At 42.7% G+C, this 23,266-nt stretch overlaps 2 protein-coding genes across 3 annotated transcripts in view; one reads left to right on the plus strand and one right to left on the minus strand.

Annotated features, from left to right (window-relative positions):
• LOC122622957 (LIM/homeobox protein Lhx1) overlaps positions 1 to 1,887 on the minus strand; it is a 49,029-nt gene extending 47,142 nt beyond the window's left edge. The window contains exon 1 of the mRNA XM_043801781.1: positions 1,061 to 1,887. Within this exon, the coding sequence (XP_043657716.1) occupies positions 1,061 to 1,103 (43 nt within the window). The 5' untranslated portion in view covers positions 1,104 to 1,887. The remainder of the gene's footprint in view (positions 1 to 1,060) is intronic.
• LOC122622955 (zinc finger CCCH domain-containing protein 13) overlaps positions 1 to 23,266 on the plus strand; it is a 148,357-nt gene that overhangs the window by 78,732 nt on the left and 46,359 nt on the right. The window lies entirely within an intron of this gene.

Raw genomic sequence — 23,266 nt, forward strand, 5'->3', positions numbered from 1 at the left:
GGAGGGTAGGCGGTCGGGGCATTAGACGCCCCCCTCCCCGCCGGCGGTCCCATAAAGGAGGGGGAAACAAGTTCAAAAGTGCAAAAACTTTTCTGCTGCCCAGCCGTCGCCATTTAAAACCTCTTTGGCCATCTTAACCCATTGTGGGCCAGCGGTATTGTATTAACCATTAACCCGCCATCTAGGGATCGCATTTCCTGATCCTTCAAGGGGTTGGCTGCCATTTAAGCACTTCAAGGACCGCAGTCAGCCCTACTTTTCTTATGTTTTCCCACCGCCAGATGAAAATCCAACATCCAACATCCCGTCGGCATGGCGATCAAGACATTTTCCTGAACAAATGTGTTTCAAAAATGCACTTCAAACTTATTTTCGATTTTCTAGAAGCACGCTATTGATCACTGAAAATGGTAGTGGCATTGAATCCAACTACAGATTTTACATAACACCAAACAGGTGTTTTCAGTCAACTGTTCTATTCATAAGAAATTTATTTCACTAGTGGATATGGCGAATATTACTTCATCAGATAAAGATTCGATCTAAGCAAGTTATCTTCTGGATATATGAAATATTTCCTCATAGACTTTCCTATGATATTTCCAAAAACTGCGAGTACAAATCCAAGAGCTATAGCTCTACATAGGATCTAAAACAAGAGCTGAATCTTGGAAGAAATCTTTTCTATGTGAGATATAATATCTCTGTAAGCTATAATATCTCTGTAAGCTATAATATCTCTGTAAGCTATAATATCTCTGTAAGATATAATATCCTTGTAAGATATAATATCTCTGTAAGCTATCTTTTCTATGTAAGCTATAATAACTCTGTAAGATATAATATCTCTGTAAGCTATAATAACTCTATAAGGTATAATATCCTTGTAAGATATAGTTAAAGCACTGCAAATACAGTTCGATCGCAGAATAGACTGACTGACTTTCAGAACTCTTCGTGATGGTATAACCATGTTCGGGATTGACTGTTAACCCAGATTCGGAGTGTTTCCTGGACGCTTAACCCCTTGGAGCCCAAGTGGCCCGAAACGATCACTTACCGATATTGTGCTGGCTGGTGTGGAGTACCGCCCCGAACGCCATCAGATGGTCCTTGGGCGGGGGGGCGCGGCTACCGAGGGCGGCGAACCCGTCGCCCAGATATGACGCCAGTGCGACGGCCCTCAGGGGCGCTTTTGAGGCCTCGGTGAGAATTTTGTTGTCGAATATCTTGATGCCGGGGGGATGGAGTTGTTCCTTCTTTTCCGGGGGGGTTAAGAGCGGCTGCTTTTTGGGGGGGCGCCGTCAGTGGGTTAAGTCCCGCGTGTGTGTGCGTGTGTGTACGAGGCGCGCGTGGGTGTCGATGTGTGCGTGTGTGTGGGTGCGGGTGCGGAAGCGAGAGAGAGACAGAGGGAGAGAAAGAGAGGAGCGGGCCCCAACTGCACACTTAACGGTTAACGCACATAAAGACTGGGTGGCAAGGTGCGAGCGAGAGGGGGATAGCACGTGTGTGCCGGCGGCAAATTTGGCAAAACAAAAACAAAGCGCGAAATTGCGCTCCTCTTTGAATTGAAGAAATTCCTTCCGCTTCTATTCTGCCTTATATTCCAGTATTTATTTGTAGTTGTACATATGTATATCAAATTGATTCTTTTCTTTTTGAGCACTTTGCACTATCGGCTTTTCGGCGATTCCTTGGTTTTGTTGCAATTTATGTGTTGTATTCTCTTCTTGTTGTTCAAGATTCTCACTTGCAAAAAAATTTGAACAACGGCAAAAATTCTCGATTTTCGATTTCGCGGCGGAACGGTAAACAGCTGACTAACGGTAAACGGCTGCGTTGCCTCCTTTTCGAGCGTTGCCTCGTGCGCTTTGCGTTTTGCGGGCGCTTCACGCGAACGTCAAACAAAAACTGAAAACGGAAAACGGCAAACGCGACGGCAAAGCGGACGGCCCGATTACCGATAGCTGCCAGCCGAGCGCACACGCACACACACGAACAGCGAGCCGAAGCGGCGACGAATGGCGCGCCTAGGTGCGAGCGAGATACCCGCAGGCGCATCACTCGCACGCGTACTGCTGAATGGGGCAAACACTGCTCGCATGCTTCGCCTGCGCCAGAGCGAGATGCAGCGAATGTTGAGCTGGGGCTGCTGCGACGTCGACTGCGCTGCTGGCGGCGCTGCAATGGAGTCGCAGGCTCTCTCGCTCTTGCTTCCGTCGCCTCTCCTGGCTCTCTCGTGTTGGGCATGAAGAAATCATTTTATTTTTAAACAAAAAAGACTGTGTTTTAAAACGTTTGATAAAAAAGTAATACAATTTCGAATACAAAAATTATAAAAATAATTTTTCTTCTTTTATTGCAGATGAATAGTTGTAGGAAAGCTTATAAAATAATCTGTAACAATTACAATTAAAAAACTAGATAATTCAGAAAATAGCCACTGATCTTTATTTATTTAAATATTTATAATTTTTTAAGATTATGTTTAACTCAGGTCGCAAAATATCCACAATCTTTTAAATTTCTTAAAAGATGTTTATCATGATAACTAAATGTTTAGGCAGCGATATTAGACTTTCGATAGATTATCAAAATCCTAACATTTTTTAAATTCTTAAAAATGGTTCCAAGTTATTTTTGTTGATCTCCTGCCTTTGATCCTCTCTCTCCAAGATTGTTGCTGCCTTTGTTCTTGTAAGGATATTTGCGGTTTTTGTTGCTGTTGTCGCTCTTCCATTTTGCCCATTGTTGTTGCAACACTGGCTCTCCCGCTCTCCAGCTCTCTTTTTTGCGGTTAGAGGGGGCGTTGCTAAGCAACTGGTTTTTTTATTGTTGCTTCATTGAGAGATGCGCAAAATGGCGCTCTCTCGCTCTCACGCTCTCCGGCCGTCGCGCCCTCTCGCTCACACTCGCTGGCCGAGCCAATGGCATTTTTCAAAGTGACATTTGCCCGCGTTTTGTCCCTTTCGCACTTGGCGGTGCTTGTGTGCGTGCCAAGGTAAAATGTCAAATGCTTTTCGACTGTCAACTGTTGGTCGCAAAAACTTTTTCTTTCCTTCTTTTTATTTTTAGTTGTTGTTCTTGTTCGGCTGCCTCTTCTGCAACTTGTGTTTGTCACTTGTCGTTAGCAGTGCGAAAGGGAGAGCACTAGTGGCGGGGGGTGGTGGGGGCGTTGGCGGGAGAGGGACGCCCCTTTGGCGTTTTAACGCACTGGAGACAGCAAGCAAAAAAAAAGCAAGGAGGCAAAGAAAAAAAAGCAAGGCAAAAGTGTTAGAAAAATTGCAAGTAACAAAAAATATGTAGAAAGGGAAACATTTCAAAATATTTTATCAAATCTTAAAGAAATGTTAAATGTTAACAAAATGAAAAAAATAAAGCTTCGTTCACCTTTTGATCTAGATGAATTTATAGCCAAACATTTACAGTTTATTTTTAAGCTAATACAAAAAACCCACAAATAACATAAAAAATAATATAAGATTAAGAATTGAAACTGAAAATAAGCCAAAGATCAAGCACCATAAAAACAAACAAAAAAAAGATGACAAAAATAGATAAAATGGAAAAGGTGCATAAAATGTGTGAGCGAGAAAGAGAACGCAATACAAGGGTCGGGGAGGAGACACCCGCTCTCACTCACTCCTCCTCGGTTTCCCTCTCACTCACACCTCGCTAGGAAGAAGAAGATGTGCGACGGCAAATAAGGGGGCCGCGGTGGGTTAAAGAGCACCGTTTGCTGTGTGCGTGAAAGCGGGGTAGTCAAAAATATTGCACATTAGGGTGTTAAGCTGTGAAGTGCTTGCCTTTTGTTTGTGTGTGTGCGTGTCACTTTTCACTTGTTCTGCGCTATCGAAAAGTTATCGAAATCGGCTGATCTTTGACGGCCTTGAAAACTGCGCTGCCCCAAATTCAGTGAGAGCAAAAGGGGGAGGGAGGGGGTAACGGAATAGAACAGGAATAAAAGAGGGATATTGATGTTAAATAAAGAGCGTTCAAGAATAAGATAAATATAATGCACTGGGGCAAGCAACAAGTTATTTACATTAAAGACCCCAAAAGAGCACAAAGAAGAGAGGACAAAAGGCAATATGATGCGAATATGGAGTTGGGGATAAGCGACAAGCTGGGGATCCACCCACAGCACATTGTGATCCCTAATCTGTCATCTCATTTAGCCGCGCTCCTTACCTTTGCCTTTGGCTTTGCCTTAACTTTACCTTTACCTTTGGCTTCTGTAACTGCTCAGGTTGCTCTTCTCCCTTTTCGCATCCCCTCCAGCTCCACTGGGCTCCCTGTCCCTCCCTCCATTTAACCCACCTCCCTCCACGTTTTCCAACAAATGTCAGTTATCAAAAAATCGCAGTAGCAACGAAAAACAAGCAGGAGCGCTACTCCTTTACAACAATCTCTGTGAATACTCTATCTCAAATGGGAAAGCTGGAGCTTTTGAATTATTTAGGCTAAATTAGTACACATCAAAATCCAAGCTACAGTTGCTATTATTCTACATATCAGTCGATTTTATAGTAAAAATTAATATATTTGAAATAGCAGCTATCAAAATTTAAGGACTCTGTGTAAGGGGATTGAAAAATAAAAAAAACGGCAGCTGGAGCGAAAACAAACAAGTAGCGGTAAGAAAATGTTGGCCAGGCCGTGATAAGCCGCAGCTAACTGCCACGCCCACGAGGCAGAAACAGCACCGCCCACCTAAATGGGGCGGCGGTGGGGGTGGCAGGTCGATGGCCACAGCGAAATCAGCAATAAAAGCAAGAAAATCATGAAAGGCAAGAAAAGCGCGACGAACTTAGCGACGCGCCATAAACTTTTGGCAGGCGATATTTTTGGGGGACGGGGGTGCACAGCTGTGGTCAAGAGAATAGTGACTGAAACAAATATGAATTTCAAAAATTGTTCAAATTTCTTGATAGTATTGCTAAAAGTTTGCTTGGGTAGTTTGATATCTGTGCATTATATGCTTTACTTTTTCGAATCCTGGAACTATTCCTTTTATTTGTGGCGAAAAGTGAGTGGGATACTGACAGCCACGAAGCACGCGGCACCCGATTTTTGGGAGTCAAGTGGTTGCCCCGCCACGCCCACTGCCCCTCCCACTCCGCCCCCTAAATGCGACCAGTCACGAACTGAACAAACAGCAAACGGACGTCGCCATGTCACGAAAAGAAAGAGGATTTCCAAGGAGGGGAACGACATGGAAAGCAAACGAGGGGCGAATCAACAAATAAGAATAAGCACAGTGATGCCCTTTGAAAATTATGGAAAATACAATCAATAATTTGTGATAGTATATGCTGTGAGATTAATGTGTGATGCATAATGTTTCTTAAAACCAAAATATTATGCCATGTATAAGAATGCATCTCCTAAATCCCAAAGCTGGCAGAAAAACGAGGTCGATCGCATTGCATTGATATGCACAAGTGTTGGAAAACCACCCAAAGGCCACCCACACCCACATTTCCCGCAAATCAGCGACAAGAACAAAGAAAATCGCAGTGCAGAAAAAGGATATGGAATGTAGTAAACCCAAAATCAAACGCAAAGGCGAACGCTATGCTAAAAGTAAATCGTCGTTGCAAGTGGGCGGTCGTTGGTGCCACGCCCCAATGCAGTTTATGCCAGTGTGTAAGTGTGTGCTTGCAACACTGACAAAAAAAAACATGTCAAAATCTGCTGTTCGCTGTCACTTTTGCTTGTTTGTTGCGGGAAACAAACTTTTCTCAGTCGTTAAAAAAATAGTGTAGAGCAGTGGGCTATGTAGACTTCTGAATAAAATTCTTGAATGTCTTATATAAATTTAAATGCTATATGATATACATAAAAACGAAAATTAAAGTTGATCTAAAAGCCTAGTTCATAGATGATTATTTCCTAAGAAATAAATGTGAAATTTATACCACACTTGCTTATTGAAGTAAAAATCACAAGCTTTATGCCCTTACCTGCAGTTATGAAGAAAACGAGTTTCCCCATTGCACTTTCCAAGAAAGTTTCGGATTTTCTTTCTTATTTGCTTTTCAGAGGGGGTTCCTGGGAGCGGTAACACACCACCCCCCCCACACCCCGTGTGTGGGCGTCTCGTCTTCTGTCTCGTTTGCACCTCTTGAAAGATGGCGACTGGTTTGGGGCACATTCTATCCACCATATTCGGTTTTATCTTGGCCAGCATTTTATTTGGATTTATTTGTTTGCATTTTTTCCCTCGTGTTTTATTCAAATATTATGGGGCTTCTGATTTAGCAAAGGGCAATGTAGTTGGTACCTAGATATCCTCCCCTATTTCACCCCCCTCCCCCCTTTCTCCGCCCCTTGCCGACCCCTTTTTCTATTATTTTTCCTCTTTTTTTTGCACTTGCTGTTTGTTTGCGTTGGCAACATGAATGTTGTCACTTGGTTTTTGCCAAGTTCTTGTAGTTTTCCACTCCCCCCATCGCCTGTCACGCCACAACCGCCCCCCTTTTCAGGAGGGGGGGAGGGGGATATCTTTTCTCGTTTTTTGACATGTTGTCAACTTCACGTAATGTCAGACAAGTTTCAAGTTTTTCTCTGCGCTCTTTGTGACATGCATGTGAACTGATTTCCCATCCCCATCCCCTATCCCCCAGTTGTTAGTTTAACGCCCGCCCCTAAATTCTGATGCTTTCGTGTTGTTTTTGATTCAGTTTTGCTAGCCATATGCAATTGGAATTTTTCTCCTTTACTACGTAAGAAAGTCCCTAACCCTAACCCAAGACAGAATATGATAATATTTTCCTGCACAGAGAAGAATGGGTTATTAGCCTTCACATAAATTGGGAATCATAATATATAAAATAAGAAATGGTCTCTCTATGTCTGAACTTAAGAACGCCTGGTCACACTGTTTGCATACCGTTAGCATTACAGTATAATGTATGTAAATATATATTCCACTGTGCAATGTTGGTATTTATTCGTTGACCTTTTTCCCTGCAATTTATTTGCCTGCCGCAACAATGCTCCTCCGGAGTAGACCACGAATTTTGGGAAAACCCAGCTTGTAGATTGCTTTCAGATCTGCCCTTTGCCATTTAGAGATATTTTCGGCATTCGAGTGTGTTGTGTGTTGTGTGTATTATATCATATTGCAGTTTTGGTTGTCTTCGGTATCTCTCGCATCTTTCATATCATTTACATACCCCCAGTGCGTCCCAGTAATCACTTCCCCCCATGAAGTATCTGTTGTGTATCTTTGTATCTTTGCATCTGCTGGCAAAGGCTGCCTGCTTTGTTAATTTAAACTCGGTGCACACTAGTGTGCGTGCGCTTGTATCTGTGTGTGATTTGTGACTCGTCTTGTGTCTAAGTATTTTTGCGTACTTCTCCGCCTGACTGCGTAAAATTTGATTTGGAAATATAAATCGTTGTAAATAATTTGCAGCAAGTCCTGTGGACACTTGAATATTTAGGGTTATTTCAATCTGATCTTGGCCAGAATTTATTGTTTCGTTTTGTGCCACAACTCAAGATAGCTTAGAGAGCTTAACCACAAGCTTCATGTAAATACATTAACTTTGTGTTCTTGCGTTTTGCGAAGACTTTGGCTTTCGATATACTCACACCTTTAATACGCTTCGATATCCCTTGCAATATAAAGTAAATGAAAACAATTTGCGCGTTTATTAAAGGAAGAGGAACACATCCACTTGGTTCATCAAAAGTTTAGCAACTATTTTCATAATTTTGCATTTATTTCACGGCACCTTCTGTTCTTCTGTTCGGTTAAATTTCTGCCGCTTTTAAGCTTCTCACCTTTTGGCCAACAAAAATAAACAATAAAGTAAAAAATATTTCGTGGCTTAGCGCCCTCCATTTCACATAATTTCTTTTTATTTCCATCTTTTTCATAATTCTTTTTTTTATTTTGGGTGTTGTTTGTTGCTGTTGTTGTTGCTGTTGTTTCTCGGTTGTTCCAACTTTCGGCGATGGCCACAAAAAATAATGTAAAAAGTTTAATATGCATAAAGTTTCATTGGGTTTTTGCCGGCCATCGCTGGGGAAAACAGGACCTGAAAAAGTTGCTTTCGGGATTTGTGTTCCTTTTTTTTTTGGTATTTCTTTTTTTGGGTTGGAAAATGGGCTTGGCATTGTGGAAGGTGTTGCAGCCACCTAAATGTGGCCAAGATTTATGTTTTCTGGTTTTGTCTGCTTGTTAGCCTAAAAGTTGATGTTGATGTCCGTTAGGTGTCCAAAAAACGTGCAACGGACGCAAAGAAACTAAAACCGCATGTAAATAACTGAAATATTATGTCAAATACATGTCCTGCCCAGCCTTTCTTTCCCATTCGATGGCTTATTTTGATAGGAATATTAAGATTATGTGACAAATAGCAAGTTAAAATCCTTCCACTTATATGCTGATTATGAATAAACTCCAATGGAGCATTTACTCGATAGATTTCAAGCATTACTATTGACAAACACCCTAGGTTTCCTGTATTAAAGGGTATCTTTAAGTTGTAGTCCAAAATATGAGCCCATCTCCCTCTGTTGTTGTTTTATAAATTTTGCTTGTGCAAATAAAATGCAAATCCCTTGCAGACTTGACAACGTTTTCAGAGTATCGGGGAATATGGGAGGTTTTCCCCCCTCAAGAACAGCAAAAAATTCGGCTTAACTATCACAAAACCTGGAACCAAAAAATGGAAAAGTAAACGAGTAAGGGACCCAACCACAAATAACCGAAAAAGAAAAAAAATAGCAAAGCAAACTATGCAATGGCAATCACAAAGGAGGTGGCCCAAAATGTTATGTATATATATACATATAATAATATTACATATATTACATTTAAAAATATTGAATATAAAAATGTATATTTAAAATATTATTAAAAAGAAGAGTTGACAATTGTTGTCGAATAATTATTTAGTTGTAGGTCTAAAGAGAAATGACTTTAGATTTAGATGGTTTCTGAGTGATGAATGACACCAAACTTTGTAGTTTTTATTTTTAATAAATATATATTTCCTGGAAACTTCTTAAACCACTCTTGTTATAGAAAATCGCCGGACGTTATCTACGCTTATCCCTGTGCCCTTCCCCCGATTTGGGGGATTGGTCCCTACTTTTCTCTTTGCCAAAGAGGCGGCAACAAGAAAAATGCTGGAAATTTATGCTCTGCACTGACACGAAAAATACGGAGAAAGGTGGCTGAAGGCAAGTCGGGGGAGGTGGGGAAAAGTCGAGGGGTGGGGGAAGGGGGTGGTGTGGCAGAGAAAAATGCTGAAAGTGGATACATTTATAGAGCAAGAGACAGAGAGAGCCTAAAGTTTCGGCTTGCAGTGGGAAATTGAAGTTGGAAGCTGCACCGAGAGAAATGAATAACCCTTGAAAACTATTATTCTCAATATGAGGTATATAACTTTACAAGTTAATATTACAAGGAAAGAAGTATGTAAATCCAAAACTGAAGAAGGAACTTGGGAAATCATAGAAACCGCAACCATTTTACCCCAACAAAAACTATGTTTTATTCTTAATATAAAGTGAAATCACTGACGACACTAAAGGGTATTTTTGCATTACAACATAACAGTAAAGGGTATTTTTGCATTACAACATAGCAGCATTTTTGTTTCAGTGCAAGAGCGTGGTGTACGTGGGAATTATTGTGGCAGGCGGAATACTCGAAATGGATGAACGCAGAAGGATAACACACGTACCACAGGGACACTCGGCGAGGGGGATTCCCGAGCGGGGCCAGGGGCCCCCGCCCCCCCGCAGGGGCGTGGCAGGGCGATTTAAGGGGGGGCACCAGCACGAGCAACAACAACAACAATAAGAGCAACAACAACGACAGAGAGTAGCTGCATTCCATAAATAAAAACGGCAAAATGGCGCACAAAATGCCACAGAGCGAGAGGCGGCTGGCGGAAGGGGTAACTTGAATGAATGGCCCGGCAACGGCAGGCCAAGGGGAGGGGGAAGGGAAATCCGGGGGGGGGGGGAGGTGGGTCAGGAAAACCCACACAGAGCGAGAAGGATACCAACAAAACGAGAACGAGAACGAAATCATCATGAATGGCGAACGTGACACAAATGACAAAATATCAAGCAGACCAAAGGCAATGGCAACTGTCGTCTGTCGCACAGAATAAACCCCCCAAACCCCGCCCCAAACCAAAACCGAACACCCCCTATCACCCCCTCTTATCTTCAGTAACCCCCACCCCTTGACCACTGAGAGCCCCCACCGCCCCACCCCCCTTTGGAACCCCCTTTCGTTTCTGAGGGCACTTGGGGATTTGTGCGATTCACAGACACAAACGAAGGCCGGTGGACAAACGGCCAGGAAAAAGAGGTGCTGCACTGAAAGAAACAACTACCCCCTTTATATTTGATTAAATTAAAAAGCGACTTAACTTTAAGTTAGGCCAAAATTCATGCCAGTTAAAAAGCATGCGCATAATAATAGCATTATTATTATATATTATTATATATTGATATTTACGTTTTCCTACAACCTTTTTCACAACTCCTGCTTTATGAAAACTCTTTTTTCCGTGTATAAAAAGCGGGGAGCACTGAAAGCAGTTGGTTGGGGGTCAGTAGGGGCTTTCCGGAGGTGGGACAGTGCGGAGTGTCTGTCAGCTTTTGTGTCCCCTTCGTCCTCGTCACTGTCGCTCTTCTTCTTCGCCGCCGCCGCCCACCGCCCCCCATTGGATGCCACGCCTCCCGGGTGTGTCGGTTTCGGTTTTAAGTGGCAACTGTGTGCAGTGTCAGCATTTTGGCCCCCCCCTTTCCGCCCTTCCGCCGCCCATGTGCATGTCCTTGCCATGGCAAAGATAATATTCCCGATTTACAAGCAGTCGAAATCAAAAAATCAACTTTGGATATGGAAAGTTCTGCCGGCGTAAAGTGTGCTTATCAACAGGAAATCAACTGGCAACAAGTTCTAATAACAATTCGCCATTACCACGAGTATTATACTAAATAAATCCCAGTTTCACTTTGGAATTTAAGTGAGTGCCAAAGGTTTTCAGGTTTTCGCAGCTCATCAGCCATCGTGACATCGAAATCTTTGATGGCATTTTTCGGTTCGGTTTCCAGGTGGAAAGGCAAACAATGTTAAACCAGCCGCAAAGTCAGAGGAATTTATTTATGTACATAAATACATAAAAACCTGTGCAAAACCCATCTCTATGTATGGATGTATAGATGTATGTATGTATGTATGCATGTATGTATGTATGTATGTATGTATGTATGTATGGGTGTGCATTTGACAAAGCCACAGATAACCGGGCTGACTAACTATTTCTGTTTTCCGGTGGCCTGCGGCCCCAGCAGCCAAAATTGCGATCCAGTGTGAATTTGGAGCATTGGAGCTCTTTGAACGGTGGGAAAATCAGTTGGGCGAATTTGGAAAAAACGGCGCTGTGTTTGGGAAACTGAAAGAAATTATGCGAAATATTAAGTATACGACTAGTAAACTTATTTCCTTTATTTATATAAATTCTATAATATTAACTATATATGTATAAATTAATCTAAAAAAATATATATTACAAGGAACAAGTTTGGCTATACAGAACATAAAGCCTCAGGTGATTATTGGGTATACGACAAGTATGACTAATAAATGCGATCTGAAGAAAGTTGAATGCAGCATTTTAAGGAATACGTCAAAATGTAGTGCCCTTCAGCGCTATCATCCAGTGTTCTTTGCTTTTCCCCAATTTTTCCTGCCTCCCCCCCCCGCTCCATTTTCGCCATGCCCCTGCTTTTCCGGCGCCTCTTGCTCTGGTGGCTCAGTGTGGCTTTTATGGGATTTGATTTCTAATAAGCGGCAAGCGAGGCACGTACCACACACACACACACACACACTGGCGCACAGGGGCGGGGAAGGGGGAGGATGGGGGAAGGACATGCAGTCCATTTCTAGTCAAAAGATTCCCCTCAGTTTTTGGGAGGCTCTTGTTTTCCTATTTTTTCCCCCTCTATTTACTCTTTTTCCCTATTTTCCTTCGGGGGGCGAAAACGTTGACAGGGGCTCTATTGTTGTTGTTTTCCCTGCGAGTGTACTAGTGTGTGTACTACTGTGTGTGTGTGTGTGCGTGGGTGTGTGTGTGTGCTAGTGGATTTTTCTCGTTTGACATGAATAAAGTGGAGCGAGCGAGCAAGCGAGATAACGTGAATAGGAGCGAGATGGGTGCAGAGAAAAAAAATGGAATTCATTTTTTGTTCGCCTGCATCTTCCGCTTTTCTCCCGCTTTTCTCCCGGATTTTTCCCTTTTCTTCTGCAGCTACTCTCCGTTCTTTTCGCTCTTATTTTTTCTGTGAAGGTTGCAAAAAGCTAAATTGAGTTTTCCCAACAACAACAACAACAAACGATCTCTCCATGTGTTATTTTTTTATATTCCCGCATGTGTGCCTGTGTGTGCGAGTGTGCCTGTGTGTGTTTGTGTGTGTGTGCGGAAAAGCTGAAACTGCGATGGCAACGAGTACGTGTTTATAGCCACGAAAAGTTGCCAAACAAAACGGAGACCAGCGAAAAACTACGGCACCAAAAAGTACACGAAAAAATGGACAAGAAAAATCGAAGAAAAAATATACAAAGAAAAAGTGAGTCGGGGAAAACATGAAAGGGAATGCTGAATTTTCAAGGAAAATCTGTGTCCCGTTCTGATGCTCAAAACCAACCAACGAATATTCCGGGCACCAAGGAAACTATTTTTCACAAAGTTACATATTATTTATACAATAATATTCCGTAATAATATTCAAAAAGTTCTTAGGCTAAGAATAAGTAATTTAAGAGCATTTATATTTAATAAAATTAAGTGAAAAGCTGGGTTTTAACTTGCGAAACCATTTTCGATTATTATTATTATTATTATTATCATTATTATTTGGTTTTTGGTATCTTTTATTTCCATTTCTTAAGAGGTAACTTCAGTTTTTGGTATCCTTCATTTCCATTTCTTGGGAGGTAACTTCAGTTTTTGGTATTTAATTTCCATTTCTTGGGGGGTAACTTCAGTTTTTGGTATCTTTCCGATTATTTATTATCATTATTATTTAGTTTTCGGTATCTTTCATTTCCATTTCTTGGGAGGTAACTTCAGTTTTTGGTATTTCATTTCCATTTCCTGAGAGGTAACTTCAGTTTTTGGTATCCTTCATTTCCATTTCTTGAATGGTAACTTCATTTGCACAATGGAGCATCCATGGCAGCCCCCAATAAATCCATGTGCCCCGTGGAATCCGTGTGGGGCATTTAAATAACCAGGATGCACGCACACAGTGAGGAGGGGAGGCACCGAAAAGTGTTTACTTTGTGCTCCGGGGCATAAAGTCGACTGCATGGACATATCTTGTTCCCCAATCCCGACAATCTTCAATCCCGCCAAGCCCCCCAATCCCCCCTCCAACCCCCGCCCATACCCCCACATACATACGTATCCATATCCTCCACGAACATATGAACATAGGAACATATGGATATGGCTGGTGTGCGCCCTCCCACTCCACTTATTTATTTACTTGTCTTGAACTTTAACAAGTTTTTATGGAAATTATTTATGGAAAAATTGTTGTGCCAGCGTAAGTGTGTATGTATGTATGCATGCATGTTTGTATATCTGAATCAGTATTTGTATCTGTATCTGTATCTGTCGGATACGTTGGTTCTTCGGCTCGGCATTTGGCAATTTGTCTTTTGGCCATTATGGCGAGTAGTCTTGCGTAAGCGATTAGCAGCCACAAAATTTCACTGCCGGCGGCAAAAACACACATGTTAATCATACGCCATGTTGTCCGCACGGATGTCCCTGGGAGCGCAAAACTGTAAGTACTTTAGGCAGCTAAATATAATTAAATATTTAAGGCACAAACACTCACACTCACACATAGATACACACGAACATAGACAGCGGGGGGAGGGTGGCGAGGTGGCTCTTAATAATGTTTTAATGCGTTTGACAAAATTCAAGCTGCATACTTGCAGGCGCCAGCGGACAGCGTTCATTAAATGCAGCAAAATCAACAGCAAACAACCAGCAACAAACAAGCCAACAACACGGAAGCGGAGTACGGCTATTTCAAAGGACGAATTTTGAATGCTCTACAATGCCATCAAAAAAGAACGAGCTGAACAAAGGGATATGCAATTTAGTTGTTTGCATTTTAAATATCATTTCATATCTTACAACACAGTTTCGAATAAAATTATAATGAGAAAATAGCCATACTAAGTGGTTAATTATACAGATTCCCTATTATCCTGTAATATCCCTCTGCCTGGCAAAAAGTTAGGGTATTCTGACAGCAGCAGCAGCGTGGCGAGCTTTAAGTGGCCAAAAGTGCAATGTGATTGAAGTTGGCTAAGGCCAAAGGGGCGGGAAGGATTGTCAGCAGCCAAAGGAAGCCGGTGTGCGTGTGAGAGTCCTGTGAGTGAGTGGAAAGTCCAGTGGAACAATGCGCACATGCACACAATCACACACTCAAACACTCACACACTAGCACACTCACACACACACACGCATGCAGCCGAAACATGACAGAAAATTACCTGGAGGAAATTTTATGAGTATCGTAGAACGCCACTTGAAAGTTAAACAGACGCTTCCACGGCCCAAAGGGATTTTCCCTTGTCAGAGTGTGTGTATGTGCTTCTGTGTGTGTGTGTGCTGCCAAGTGTGTCTGTGTGCGCTCCTGCAGCGTGCATGTGCATGTGTGTGAGTGCTGCTGTATCCTTGTGCTAATTGTGTATGCAACTTGTTGCATTTAACCGCTCTCATCGCCGGCGACTCTCGCTCTCGTCCTTCTCGTTTCGAGTTACATTGTAAATGTTAGTTTTGTAATTAGAAAATGTTGCTTACCACTGAAAACTGAAACTCGGCCAGAGCGAGACGGCGAATGGCCGTGGCGAAAGAGACGGCGCATCGTGGGGATAGCACAAGTTTATGTTGACATTTATTGGCTGCAACTTTTTCTATAAATCAAGCGGCAAACCAGTACGTAGCAAATATACACATATATAGCCAAGGACATTAATAGCTTCGCCGTGGCATTAAAAGTCTCAACAAGTCCATAAATCTCTATAGATATGACTGTCTGCAGTTGTAAATATACCTCCTTCAATGGTTTGGATTTGATGCAAGCCATAATTCCGGCTTTCCAACCAACTGTTTATTTATTTTATGATGCATTTTCGGGATATCTTGCACTTGTTTTAGATGCGCTGATTTTGTGATGCGCCTCAAACAAAAAGCCTCGAGTTTGATGCATCATATCGCACTTCATTTGCGTTCTTGCCTCTTCTGCTGTGGCATGGAATCTATTCGTGCGGTAATTGCTTTTCCATTCACAGCTGCCTTTTCCTTTTTCGCGACCCCAGCGCCCAAAGGAGATGCGCACTAAAGGGTATCGAGGGCACCTACAGGCTCCAACTGCAACTCTCGGTCCAGCCCCATTCCCCATCCCCCTTTCCCAACTGCAATTCCATCTGCAATAGCATCTCCATCGCCATATCCAACTCCATCTCCAAACGGAGGCACAAAGAGACGAGCTTGCAGCTTGCAGCTGGAAGCTTGGAGCTCAGAGCTCGCAGCTCGCAGTTTGGAGCTCCATGGCCATAATTCATCAACGGGCCTGACGAGCAGAAGCTGCCTACGTGTGATTGACTGCCAGGTGAATCGCTTGCATTGCAGGCATCGAAGAGGGGGTGGGTGGAGGGGTTCTGGCCAAAGGTTGAAGGTGCAACTCAACGCCATTTGCCACCGCCACCGCCAGTGGCCGAGACCGAAACTGAAACCGAATGCCACAACCAGAGCTGAAAAACCCAAATCCAAGCCAACAAAACCGAGCTCAATGAATGTCTGCCTCTGTCTTTCGCCTTCGACATTGTGCACTGCACAAAAAACTTATAGCTATAATCCTAATACCTACGAGCAGTAAATCTTTGTTTTTAGTGTAGTGTAGCTGTAACTACCTAAACTAAACTATAAGCTATCTAAACTATCAAACTATTGCTTGCATTGTTTTGGTGTTATTTCGCTTAGTTTTGGTATACACTTGTCTTGGTGTTGTTAACCCCCTTTTCTCGCTGTGCAGCCTACTACACAGCTGTACAGCTGCTGCAATTTAACGGAAGTTGCAATTTGCATTTCAACTTGACCAAAAGCTGCGCCCCAACCCGTCGGTCACGTGCGAAGTGATGTGATGTGAAATGCTACCCCCTTCCACCTCCCCCCCCCCCCCTCCCTGCTCTCCTGCATTGTGCTCCACCTTTGTGGCCGCCCTCTCTCTCTCTGTCTGTCTCTTTCACTCCGACAGCTGCTGCTGTGTCGGACTGGCGCCATTTGTGATTTGATGCCGACGCGTCGTCGTGTCGGGGCAGCAACAGCGGAAGCAACAACAGCAGCAACAACAGCAGTAGCAACAACAGCAACAACAACAGCAACAGCAACAACAAAATCAGCATCAGCAGCAGCAGCAGCCACATCCAAAACAGCAGCAACTACAGCACCACCGTGGCGTATGCGTAATAAGCGTACAACAAAGTGAACATGAGCGTAATATCATCAAGTTACAACCATCCAATTCCAGGGCTAGATCATCAAATATACCAACATTCGCCCTCTACAATATGGTATAAAAAACCATCTTAAGGAAACTCAGAATAAGATACAATAGGTAGCTTAATTATATATATTCGAATTGAGTTGAAGCAAGTATAATGTTTTGAATAAATGTTATAATTTAACAATTAACATTTGTGCTGTTTAGAAACTTAAATTTGGATGTATAGAACTTGTTTCCCAACCGCACTTAATAGTAACACGAGTATTTTACAATGCCAACCAGCGAACTGCCGATCGCCCGTGGGTTTTTCAATTTTCCGCTTATGTTCCGTGCCCACCACCCCCCACCCCCCTGTTTTCTTAACCCCACAATGCAAATGCTGCTCTTTGAATAGGTACAAAAATTCTTCTATTTTTTTCTGTTATTATACCCGTTACTCGTAGAGTAAAAGGGTATACTAGATTCGTTGAAAAGTATGTAACAGGCAGAAGGAAGCGATTCCGACCATATAAAGTATATATATTCTTGATCAGGATCAGTAGCCGAGTCGATCTGGCTATGTCCGTCTGTCCGTCCGTCTGTCCGTCCGTCTGTCCGTCTGTCCGTCCGTCTGTCCGTCTGTCCGTCCGTCTGTCCGTCTGTCCGTATGAACGTCGAGATCTCAGGAACTACGAAAGCTAGAAAGTTGAGATTAAACATACGGACTCCAGGTACATAGACGCAGCGCAAGTTTGTCGATTCATGTTGCCACGCCCACTCTAACGCCCACAAACCGCCCAAAACTGCCACGTCCACAGTTTTGAAAAATGTTTTGATATTTTTTCATTTTTGTATTAGTCTTGTAATATTCTATCGATTTGCCAAAAAACTTTTTGCCACGCCCACTCTAACGCCCTCAAACCGTCAAAAACTGTCAGTGTTGAAGATTCTCCTTCGCACTAGCTGAGTAACGGGTATCAGATAGTCGGGGAACTCGACTATAGCGTTCTCTCTTGTTTTCTTCAGTAGTTGTTGTTGTGTTGTTCTGCTCCTGTCGCATCGCCGGCAACGTTTTGCGTAATGCGCTCGACTGGCTACCGTTTTTATGGGCCATTTCGGAGCGTTTTAGCCATTTGTGATTTGTAATTAGAGTTTTGGCCAGCAGTCGCCGTCGCCGTCGTCGTCGTCGTTGGTCAGAACCCCTGCTCCGGGTTACGCAACAAAGTGCTCGACGACGCCACGGGACACCTCGTAAACGAGGCACTAACAATTGAAAATTCATTAGACCAGCCGCAAGAAATGGAAGAAAAATGCTTTAAAAAAAACATATAGAGAAGTATAAAATACGAGGGGGGCGGGGGGAACACTGGCAACCTGCCAAATGGCGCACGCACCGAAAAGCTAATTAGGCAAAACGCCGAATGCCGAACGCTGAACGTTGAATGTTGAACGTTGAACGTTGAACGCCGCCAGAAGGCAATGAAAAGTCTGCCCCCCGAGGTGGTTACAGGTTAACACCGACGAATACCCCCCTTCCCTGCATCACCAGTTGGTGGGTTCGACGATGTGCCGCAGTTCGTTAATGACCCAAAAACGTAAAAAGCATAAAATGGCATAAAAAGCATAAATACCCGAACCGTACAAATTGCACGCCGCTGTCTTCCTGCGATCCTTTTTCGCAGAGTCAGCTGTGGCAACAAGCCAATGGTGGACAAAGGAAGTTGGTACTCAGTATTCAGTAGATATATTACTTTACTTCTGCTCATAGTGCTTCAGATGCAAAAGTATCTTTGCATAAATGATGCGAAAACTGCAGCAGTGAGTCCTGGAAATATATTTATACGAGTACCACAAATAAAGAGAGCGTCACAAATAAAACAAGCAGCGCAGCGCAGGAAGGCAAATCAAAAGCAGCTCTTGGCTGCTCCAAAAGGAGTGCAACTTCTGGGCCAGCAGAGGAGTCGGAGCCAATCTCAAGTTCCAATCCCAATCCGAAAACCCATTCCCATTCCAATCTGAATCCGTTGTCCAGGGTAAAGGAAGTGCAGCGGGAGTGGGGATAGAAAACAAACTTCCAGAAGTTATTCAGCTCGCATAACGATAAACGCCCATCGTTTTATTTTGATTTCGCGCCACTCCCCCCGCAGCAAAAAAGCAAAAAAAAAAAATACCAAAGGATAAGGAGAAGGAGGGGCAAGGGGCAGGGGGCAGGGAGCTCAGGTATATATATGAGCATGTATACGTATATAGTTTATATGCTGCTGGGCTTGCCAGATATGAAATTATGTTTATGGCTGCTGTGGCCTCCTCAATGGCTGCAAGTTTCTTCGCTTTTGCGGGGGATGGGGGAGGGGGGAGGTACCACAGGGGGAGGGGCACTTGAATTGCACTTCTTCTATCCGCCACAAAGTTGCAATTGCTGCAGTTGTTCCTCTTGTTGCCAGGCCTCTTCCACTTCGACTGCAGCGCATTTTTCCGAGTCTCGATTACAGGGTATGCGATAGCGTATTCTTGCGCAATACTTCATATTTATTACTAAATAAATATATTCATTTAATGGATTTTTTATTAAAGTTCTTTTCCACAATAAAAGTGCAAACATATTTTTAGTTACTCAAGCTAACACATTAAAATTCCACGGTATTGCAGAGTTTGAGCGCCCTTTGAATCACTTCGCCTTGCCACATTTTGCGGCACTGTGCGAGTGGCCGGCTTTCAGGTGCAACCGCAACCTCAACCTCAACCTGAACCTCTATCTCGATTCCCGACCGCCGGACTTTGGTAATCGCGCCGCGTGTGCAGCTCACGTAGCATCGCGGTCGCAGCGCGAGATAGAGACAGATAGAGCCGCCCCGAAAGAGAGGGCAGATCAGGTTGGGCGGTGGGTGTGGGCATGAGCCCGGTCCACAGGTCCACAGGTCCCAGGCTCCTGGCTCCTGGCTCCAGATTCCTGCTCCCATTCGAGCTGCACTGTAGAAAGCAGCAGCTAAAACGCAGATCTATGAAATGGTTATTTCCTTTTAATATCCAAAGCATAGAAAACATCCCCAGACATGGTCCAATAGCATTGAATATGTTTCCAATATGCATAGGCTATGCATATTTCTCTCAGTGCACCGGGAGGGAGACCGGGCACGTTGCACGTTGCAAGTTGCAGCTCCGTTTGCTTGGCCGCTGCTGTTCAATGGCCGTTGCCATTTTCTCTTCCGCTACATTTTAGTTATATTTTCGATACCCTGTAAGAGGCGGAGTTAGTCAACATTTATTTATAACATTAACATTTATTATAAATTATATTATGCAGTAATAATGTATCTATGTTTTCTTTTCTGCATCTGACTTAGAGAGCAAGTTATCTCTCTGTTTTTTGTTTCTTTGCTTACAAGTAGTACTCCCAAGATTTACTTCCCTATCTTTAAATGCTCCTTTTACAAAAATGAATTTCTACATAATTTCTTGATACTGCTCCCCAAGAAATGTGACTTTTCTCATAGTGTATCTGCCGCTGGGCTTTGGCCAAACGGAATTATCCTTCTGGTTTTATTTTTGCGATTTTGTTTTACCTTCACTTCAATGAGGACATTCGGTGCACGTTGAGTTCAGTTCGCTTCGCTTTTTTGAGCTTTTTTCTTTTGCTTGTTTTTCCTTTTGCTGGATTATTGCTTTTATTTTTAGTTTTTTGAAGTGGCTGCCGGGAACTGGCTGCTGCTGCTGCTGCTGCTGTTGTGATTATCATTATATCTGCAAGATTACCAATTATTTGTTGTTGTTCTGCCGGTTGCACTACGCTCAACTGCTCGCCGCTTCGTTTTCAACTTATTTTTTATAATTCACGTTAATTTTTCTTTTAAAACGAAATTGCAATGGACCAAGGAGCTGGAGCTGGAGCTGGAGCTGGAGATGGAGCTGGAGTACTGCTGTACAGCAACTCCTGGTCGTTGTCTCGATTATGTCAGTGGAGTGTTGCCTCCTCTTCGATGTTGTGTGGATCGGGAAAATCAGAAGAAAACATCGGCTAAAGCCGCAGCTATGGCGCAGCACAACTTGAACGCCGAACATGATCCATTCATTCATGCATTATGCATTGTGCACTGTGCATTATGCAGTTTGCATTATGCAGCTTGCATTATGCAGTTCGCATTATGCTGATGATGGTGGAAGTCAAGCGCCATTTGCGCAAATCGATCAATTTAATTCAAGGATCAAAATGAGCCAAACGCACTCGATTTCCGAACTGAATATCTTAGCTAGCCTTAGCTAATTGCCACCGAAATAAATGCATAGGTAATCAATATTACCAGCTTTTTGATACAAGTTTGGTGAATGCCACAAATGTTCCCTATGAAAGATGGTAGTTTTGTTCGCCAAATCAATCAACTCTGACCCGGGAGGTTGGACAAAAAGCTCGTCAAACGTAAATGATTGCAATAATTTCGAGCGTGTTTGCTTTTTCCTATAAAATATTTGCATTTCCCCATATCCGCTGGCGACGTCGATTATATACAATATTTATTATACCTACACAGGCGTGTGCACCTATCCATATTTGCAGAAATTTTAATACAATTTTTTTGCCTCTTCTTCAACTGCAGCGTGTTGATGGGCAAAAGTATATTTTGTCATTATGGCCATGCAAAATACAAAAAAAAAATAAAAACGAACGGCACTGGTTACAAAAAATGTGTATGCGAAAATATTTGAATTAACGACAACTGGCGACAATGGACAACTCTTTTTGTTGTCGATGGTGTCGACAACAACAGCAACTACAACCATCATAATAATAATAATAATAAAAAAAAGGGCAGGAAGAGCGGGAAAAAAGCATTGGCAAACAAAAACATATTTATGCATGTTACATGTTTTTGCCGTGTTTTTGTAATGCAACTTTGTAGCTGTTTTTATGTTCTGCATATCCTGGAATTTATCTGATGGCTCGTCACAAGGATTAACTCGAATGGGGAATGTGCACTCTTGGCTCAATTATTGTTTAATACGATTAACTATACTTCGAGTACCAACATTCTCACTATTTCTCAGTTGCAGTTTGAGTACTCATTAAATAATAAAATGAATTTAGTAGGTAGTCCTAGTTCGTTCAATCACGTTTCGGCTGTTTTCGCATTGCAATTATTTTTATTTCATTTTTTCCCGCTGCTCCGCACATTGCACATTTACAATAATAATAATAATAATTTTACGCTGCGCGAGGCTCAGTAAATATTTGGATTTTTAAGCAATTTAATATATGCATACGAGTATATGCGTATATGAGCATCGAATTTATTCGAGCATTGCTGGCGATATTTGCGCTGCTTAATGCAATTTTTACAGGACGAGGACCAGAATTTAAGAAAATAAGTTATAGTTGCTCCCTGTTGCATTCACAACTAAAATCATTTAGTGGGTTCCGGTTAAACTCCATCGCGGAAAAAGCAGTGCTGACAAATGGGGTTACGGTTACATATGCTGGGGAAAAGCGGAAGGGGAAGGGGATTTATCCCTGTGACGTGCAAAATATGTAAATGCAATATGTATGTGATTCACACACTCACTCGTATATAGAAAACATAATGCTCGTCTGCTCGAACGCTCGGGATTAAATTGTAATTACTTAAATTGTATATTACTTAATAACAAAACCGTTCATGCTGCTAAAGTTATTAAACGCTTTTTTGTCTTTCCCAATTCACTTTAAATTTAATCTGACTTTTCATGCAGTTCATAGTATAAATTATACATGCAGCTAGTTGCCAATTGCTTTCAGCGCAATTTGTTGCAGCTGCTCACTTTCGATTGCGTATTCAAGTTTAAAATACTTTTTTTTGGAAATTCTTAATATATTTACTAAATATATATGTGCAAAGCCTACTGGCTACCGAATTAGTGCAGAAATCGAACTAATTCGGGCAATTACAGCCCCATTAAATGGGCTTTGCGAATAAATTGCGATAGTTTTGAAACACTTTGATACTTTGTACGGACAGCGGTTGTCGATTAGTTGCCGATTAGTTGTCGATAAGCAGTGGGAAAACTATGCGGACATAATGGACACAATTAATCGATTGCCGATCGATCAGCGAAAACGTTCATAAATTGCACGCCTAAGCGCCAAACTAAAAGTGCAGGCCATTTAAAATGCAATAATTTACGAGATTTATGACTTTTGCATTTTAATTGAATAGATTTCGATAGGCCAGCGCTTGTGGGCGTTGACGGGTGCGAAAGCCAGCCGACAACAATGGGGCGTGGCAAGCTGAAATATGCATATGCATATGGTATATATGCATATATATAAATACACGTATATATGGCATTCAACGGGCGACTGGGGCCCGCAATCAGTTAATGGAATCTAATAAACGTGCGCGTATCTTTCGGATGCATCTAATCGCCGCGGCACGCGAACGATGCCAAGATGTTGCGAAGGCAAAACTGGGGGCTTTCCACTGCCACTGCCACTGGCTTTCGGGGATGGGGATGGGGATGGGAATGGGGATTCGACGAATAATACCTGCTACTGGCCGCACCAAGGTTACCACTGCCACTGCCCTGTAATTAAATGCCAAAATAAAAACGGCACACAGTATCAGGGCGAGAAACGCGAAAACTGGCAAAATTGAGTAACAAAACAGAAGCCAACTGCCAACTGGCAACTGGTTGGCCGTAGGGGGCGTGGCAACGCCTTGATATATGTCAAACCAACACAAAAAAA

This window comes from Drosophila teissieri, chromosome X, assembly GCF_016746235.2.
Source record: "Drosophila teissieri strain GT53w chromosome X, Prin_Dtei_1.1, whole genome shotgun sequence".
In the NCBI taxonomy this organism is placed as follows: Eukaryota; Metazoa; Arthropoda; class Insecta; order Diptera; family Drosophilidae; genus Drosophila; species Drosophila teissieri.